This window comes from Rhinolophus ferrumequinum, chromosome X, assembly GCF_004115265.2.
Source record: "Rhinolophus ferrumequinum isolate MPI-CBG mRhiFer1 chromosome X, mRhiFer1_v1.p, whole genome shotgun sequence".
Lineage (NCBI taxonomy): Eukaryota > Metazoa > Chordata > Mammalia > Chiroptera > Rhinolophidae > Rhinolophus > Rhinolophus ferrumequinum.
In genome coordinates this window covers 51917123-51924102 of record NC_046284.1, presented here as the reverse complement: position 1 = coordinate 51924102, position 6980 = coordinate 51917123, and the positions used below count along the sequence as shown (strand labels likewise).

Here is a 6980-nt window from a genome sequence, read left to right as displayed (position 1 = left end):
AAGAAAGTGCTCAGGTAATTCTCACACAGGTGGCAGATTAGCATACTTTTATAAACACTAGGGTATTATTAAATGAGTCTAATATTCCTTTAGGAATTGCAAGTAATCCCTTCTAGAGAAGTCAGGTCAGATATCCTAGGTTATTTTATTCAGGGACTGAACTGAGACAAGAACTCAAGACTCAGTCATTAATAATTGTACTTTAAGTTCCTATGTTTTGTCAGGCAGAACTCACAGATTGACCAGCAGACACTGTAGTCCCGAGGGGAGGAGGGATGCTGAACTTATGAGACCTATCTTTTGGGACTCTGCTAAATATCTGAAGGGAAAATCTGAGGATAAGAGGGCCTTGCCTAATAGGTGGGGGTGGGCCAAAAATAGGTAAACACAGCTCACACACTCCTGAACTCATTTCACAGTCATGTGAAGCAAACGAAGTCCCCAATTCATAAGGAAGTCCTGGGCTTATTAATCTGGCTAAAATATCCAAATTTTGTGACCAAGTACTTAATAAAGTGACCCTCCTGCTTTCATAAAATCATTAAAAATAGTTTTCATTTCTTCTCAAAATACAGGCAATATGAAATAAAACACATCAACCCATCTCACAAAAATGAGTCCCTGTATTAATAATTTGTTATATTTAAGTTTAGCATTTTCTCTTCATGTATTAAATAAACATAAATTTTGAAATAAAAAGGATAAATACAGAGATTGCTTTTTAAAACTGCTTTATTAACTTCACAATATATAATAAGCATCTTTCCACGCAATAGGTAAAATTTTCCTAACAAAATCTTGCAAACTGAATAAAAAACAACATTCAACTAGAAGTTGGTAGAGACCCACCAGAAACAAGTGATATCAAAAGGTTTACAACACAGGTACATTACGATCACCTGTGTTTAGAAAGCAGGTGTCTCCCTATTAACTGCAGGGAAAACATCAGCATTCAAGGCATAAGGCAAAACTCATCATGACGGTCATGGCGAGGGGGGTCAGTGCTAACTGCCCGCAGACTATGACTCAGTTGCCTTTCCCTCAGCTTTTGCCTCAGTTGTCTCATCTCCTCCCCAACCCTTTCCATAGTCTCTTCTCCCATCCTTGCCTGTGGCTCTCCAAGCCTTTGAATTACATCCCATCTATACTGCAGGATGGGCTGCCTAACACGGAACCGCCTACGATTTCCTCTAGCTACACAATATTCACCAGCTTCCAAAGGGAGGGCCAAGGGTTCTCCTTTATTAGCATTTTGCTCCTTTTCATCCTTTTTTTCATTTTCCTGGTTAGTATTTTCCACCTTGATATTTTCTACCACTTGTTCCTCTTTGGACGCCATTACTCCTAGGAGATAAAAAGGGAGAGAAGGGATTGAATTTTTGGTGGAGAGATCAGCACCGAGGACAGAGGCCTGACTATTCATCTTGCAGGACTCTGGATATCAACGGTTAGTTTTTAAATTTCATGTTTCCCACCTGAGAGGCTCCCTGCACCCTCTAGGGGTCCCCCAGTCCAAGCTCTTTCCCTTCCCTCTCACTACTCTCCCTTTCCACCCCTCAAACCCACCATTTTCCTTACAGATCCATCCCCCAGGCCTCTGCAGGCACCAAAAAGGAGGACGGGTGATTGGGTGGGGGGAGGATACTTGGGAGGGGGTGTCCTACACTGGGCTCTGCACCGGCCCCCCACCACTGTCTCCCGCACCCACCTGGGCCTATCCTTACTGTCTCCTCCTCTTCTCAGTTCTTGCCGCGAGGGTGCCGCCCGGACACTTCACACAGACCCACAGACCTGCAGAGGGTCGGGTTGGGGGGGAGCAAGGACTTTTGCAAACGCTGTGCAGCAACCTGCCGCCACCAGGCCCCTTCTCTGCCCTGGCAACCTTGGCCACCCCAGCCCCGAGACTCCCGCCCTCTCTACCCCGACCCGGTTCACCATTTTCCTGCAGGAGCTCGGTGGGTAATCACTGCTTCCCTCCCTGGAGCCCTGCCGCCCCAGCACCGCCACACCAGAGAGGTCACTATTTATGTTCCCAAGAATTCCAGGGGTGGAGAAAGCCGGCGGGGACCGCTGCGCTGATCCCCAGCGCCGGCCTCCTGGGTTGGGGGGCCGCTGCCTCCCTGGCCTCCGCCCGGCCCCCTGCCTTTACCTGCTCTGCTTTCCCCCGGCCGGATGCCAGCCCGCTGTGCGCAGGGCAGCGGGCAGCTGGTACCCAGAGAGGAGTGACGACTGCACCGAAGGCTGTGTCGCTCTGCAGCTCCGGGTCACGTGAGGGTCCCGCGTCACCAACGAGCGCTTCCTAACCCTCCCAGGGCCCGCGAGGAGTTCGACCGACCCTCCCCCCAACTCCGCCTGCAGAACTCCCCCTCCCCGCGTCCCTGCGCGGGACCCCAGCGTGCACCTCCCTGTCACTCAGCCCAGTCCTCTCCAATTGGAGGGCCCACAAGTGGCTTCACCACCTTGTAATTGGGGTTTGCTCCTCTCTGGTTATCAAGGAAGTTCTGCATCTTCCCCTCTTCACCGCCCTACCAAGGCCTTGGCATTGGCCTTTTCTTCTTTCTTTCTTCTTCTCCCTGGCTGTATATCTGTGTCCTAATGGTTTCTCTTTACTTCCTTTTTCAAAATCATTATGCCTCAAAAAACTGAAAATTATGAAATTTCATTTTTAAAACACATGCTTCAACCTGGGGAAGTAAAACACCTCATTTTTTATGTTCTCCAGCACCGCACAGAAAACGTTTATCAGGGCTCCACACAACTTCATTTTTAGAACATTCTAGCTTGGTTCAAAATTTTATGGGAAAAAGGGAAACATTCCTTAACACAGTCAATGTTTTGAAAATGATCTGTGAACTAGCTCTTCAGGGAGAAGACCAGTTGTCCCTGAATCTTGGCCATTTTATATAAATAACATATTTTTTTTTTCATTCTGGGACAAATTTCAAGTTTTGTTAATAAACATTTATAGTTTATTCTATTATAATAAACATTCATTAAATATGAAAAAGCATTTGCTGATAACTGAAGTCATCTGCTGAAAAATAATGGCTAATACTAATGGTGGTTTTGAGGCAGGTTGAGGGATACAGATAGATCTACCTGTCCTTGACAAGAGGCTGGGAAGGGGCTGCCACATTCCAGAGCCTCTCATTTTCTACATTCAGCCTCCTGACTGTTGCTTACTCCAAAAATATAGATGGACAGGTGACCAAGGTACTGACCTGAGTAAATTCTTTTGGTTACTTTCCTCCATTTCTTCCCCAAATTCCTACCTGGTGACTCACCTCCCAGATACACGAGGAGAGAGGTCTGTTCTCATGTTGGAAACCAGATGGGGCTCTTCTACACCTTTGTGGTGGGGTATTCCAAGAACTGTAGAGACGTGACTGCTGGGAAAAGATCCTCCCTAGTCAGCCTGCTCTCTCCTCTATTTCACCTTGTCCAGGTAGAAGACTCTCTGAGACCTTTCTGCTATCTCTCACCTGGCTTAGGAAGTACAGACTGCTGGAATCCTCACCCTAACCTCCTCACCTCCAGGGCATTCACGAAGAGCCCAGTCTTGCTTCAGGGTCACTATCCAGCAGTCCACACCCACGCTGGTAGTTTCTCATTTATACCAGGACCCGAGCAACACTCTCTGCAGAGCATCCTGAGTAACCTTAATTTAAGCATTCTCAACACAGAAGTCTGTGGAACCCATTAAATGTTATTCAAAATTATCTGTATGTGTGAGGGGGGTGGTAAGATATTCACATTTTTTTGTGTGGGAAGAAAGACCATAATTCTTACCAGCTTCTCCAAAGAGGCTGTGATTCCTCACCCCTCAAAAAGTTTAGAAGTCTTCCTATATGCTATCTCACTCTAGTAATTTATTCTCACCTTAGCCCTGCTTCTTTTTCCTTTGTTTTCTGCCTTGCTATCCACACATTGGCCAACCCAGAACCTGGCGATTATCCTTGAATCTCTCTTCATTATCCCTCACATTCAGTTAATAACCGAATCTGGCTGAGACTCTTTTTATATCATTTTAAAACAGCAGTATGGAGCTATAATTCACATACCATAAGATTTGCCCATTTAAAGAGTACATTTCAATAGTTTTTAGTATATTCACAGATATGTACAACCAATACCACAGTCAATTTTAGGACCTTTCCATCACCTCAAAAAGAAACTCAAGAAGTACTATTTAGCTATGACTCACCCATCCCCTGTCTTCTCCAGGCCAAAACAACCACTAACACACTTTCTGTCTCTATAAATTTCCCTATTCTAATACATGTAATAATATAATATACACATATTCTTTTGGAATTGGCATCTTCATTTAGTGTAATGTTTTCAAAGTTCATGGCAACAATTTGACTAATCGTTTGAGGAACTGCCACACTGTTTTCTAAAGTGAGTGACCATTTTACATTCCTACCAGAGGTGTATGAGGGCTCCAATTTCTCCACATCCTCACCAACATTTGTTGTTATCTGAAATTTCAATTCTAGCCATATGAGTGGGGATGAAGTGATATCTTGTGGTGGATTTGATTTGCATTTCCCCATTTCTCAGATGACTAATTATATTGGGCATCTACTCATGTTATAATTCTGCTCCCATTCCAATATGTGGGGGTTTTCCCCATATCATCAAGCAATTCTGACACCAGCTATGTGTCCTACAGTTCACCTCAATTCTTACACTATGTACCTAGAAATAGTAACAGATCCCACAGGTGAAGTAAGGACTCAGTCTCGCAAGACTGCCCTCCACTTCAGTTGTCAATTGCAAATCCTCATTGTTACCTATGCTTCTGACCTACTGGTTATATATCAGAGGTTTCCACCAACCCCTCCTTAGGTTCAATTAATTTGCTGGAGCAGCTCATAGAATTCATGAAACCAGTTTACTCACCAGATTACTGATTTATTACAAAGGATATTAATGGATACAAATCAACAACCAGATGAAGAGATGCATAGGGCCAGATCCCAAACAAAGGAGCTTCTGTCCTCGTGGAGTTTTTCACCCAACATTGCAGCACATGGAAGGGGTCTAGTTCACCAACCAGGAAGCTCTCCGAACCCACATTTTGAGGTTTTACAGAAGCTTCACTACAGACGCCTGTGGAATAAATCATAGGCCATTGATGATTGATTCAAATTCCAGTCCCTCTCCCCTTCCTGTAAATCTGGGGGTAGATCTGAAAGTTCAAACATTCTAATACAGGTTGGTTCCCCTGGCAACAAGACCCCCATCTTCAGGGGATATCAAAAAATCATCTCACTAATATAAACTCAATTGTGGTGGAAAGGGTCTTGTTATGAATAACAACGCACCCATTTCACTTTTATAGCTCTGAATAAATTTCAGGAACTCAGGACAGAAGACCAAATATTATAACAAAAGATTCTGAGAGACATCATAAAATGGCTATCTGAGGTGAGCCTCTGCAAAGCTCCCCTGGAATTTACAACTAATCGAACAACTATAACTCCACAAAGGACTCCCTGCACAGCAGACAGGCAAGACGAAGAGGCCCACTACTGAATTCACCTAAAAGGTGGACGAATCGCGCAAGAAGAGGAGGAGGGAAGGGAGAAGTGCAGAGACGGAGCCGCGGGGTCGCAGGACCCAGACCTACCTCAGTGCTCGCAGCTCACTGCATCCTGGAACTACCTTAGCTGCAGGAGAGGGAAGAACTCGGGCTGCTAGGGCTCCACTTATGGCCCACAGGGCAGAGGGGACAGCATATAACACGCCTGAACTCAACGCTCATGGCAGAGACCTCGGAGAAAAGACTGAGGGAAGAAGGCTGAAAATGGTGGTTTACACCCTCACTGCCGAGCAGAGAACAGAAGCCTTAGGCACTGAGACTAGCTGCACCCTCCCCCACCTCCCAGAGCTCACCCCGCCCCCATCTGCCCGATGCTAGAAGCAGAACAGTAGCAGTGTCAGATCAAAAGAACAGAATATTTCCTGTTCTGAGAACTGTGGACCACAGACACACATTCACAGCCCAAATAGTTCAGGCAAAGGGGAGGGAGCTGTGGAAGCAAGACCAGCTGTGGTGGTGGTCGCTGCCATTGCTCTGGGCCACCATTCACAACTCACCGCGCCCCTGGCCCCACCTATCTGGGCGGATCCATGCATGAGTAAACGGAACTGCTGAAACATAAGGGCTATGAATCTGGTGCAGGAAGAGCTTTGTAACTTCAAAAGCTCTCCACATACCCACAGGGACACTGCGCCTATTAACAGAGGAGAAGCCCATCTCCCAGGGAATTCCCCCATTGTGTGAGAAGATGGAATAGTACAGAGAAAACATAGCACTACCCTGTGAGAGAGAAAAAAAAGACTGCAGTCAGAGAGGAAATAAAACATCCTAACAACAAATACTGGAAAACAAAAGAAAGACCTCTTCCTATCAATCTGTCGCAGAAGCTACTCCTGTAGATGTCTAGGAAGAGAAATAATAAATCAGTAATTGCCATGAATAACCAAGGCAACAAAGACAGCTCAGAAAGAAAGTAAAAAGTCTCCAGAAAAGGAACTTAAAGATATGGAAATATGTGACTTAAATGACAGAGAATTCAAGATTACAGTTCTGAAAAAACTCAACGAGAGGCAAGAAAACACTGAAAGGCAGATTAATGAACTCAGAAACACAATCAAAGAACAACATCAGTATTTTACGAAAGAGATTGAACTTTTTTTAAAAAATTTATTGGGGTGACAATTGTTAGTAAAATTACATAGATTTCAGGTGTACAATTCTGTATTACATCATCTATAAATCCCATTGTGTGTTCACCACCCAGAGTCAGTTCTCCTTCCATCACCATATATTTGATCCCCTTACCCTCATCTACGAACCCCACCTCCCCTTAACCTCTGGTAACCGCTAAACTATTGTCTGTGTCTATGAGTTCTTGTTTTACATTTGTTTGTCTTGTTCTTTTGATCTTTTTGGTTCATATACCACATAT

At 44.8% G+C, this 6980-nt stretch overlaps 1 protein-coding gene across 3 annotated transcripts; it reads right to left on the bottom strand.

Annotated features, from left to right (window-relative positions):
- Window positions 1-765: 765 nt before the first annotated feature.
- Window positions 766-5027, bottom strand: LOC117021045 (protein BEX1). Of its 3 annotated transcripts, none has more exons than XM_033103787.1 (3): window positions 4906-5027; window positions 1709-1791; window positions 766-1344 (listed from the first exon to the last, which is right to left on the bottom strand). In XM_033103787.1, exon 3 carries the CDS (start codon window positions 1337-1339, stop codon window positions 953-955), a length of 387 nt encoding a protein of 128 aa, XP_032959678.1. In that variant the 5' UTR covers window positions 1340-1344; window positions 1709-1791; window positions 4906-5027; the 3' UTR covers window positions 766-952. The 3 variants fall into 3 exon arrangements, with proteins under 3 accessions (XP_032959678.1, XP_032959662.1, XP_032959669.1); XM_033103771.1 differs by lacking the exon at window positions 4906-5027 and adding an exon at window positions 2150-2260; XM_033103778.1 differs by lacking the exon at window positions 4906-5027 and adding an exon at window positions 1936-2137.
- Between the last annotated feature and the right edge of the window lie 1953 nt (window positions 5028-6980).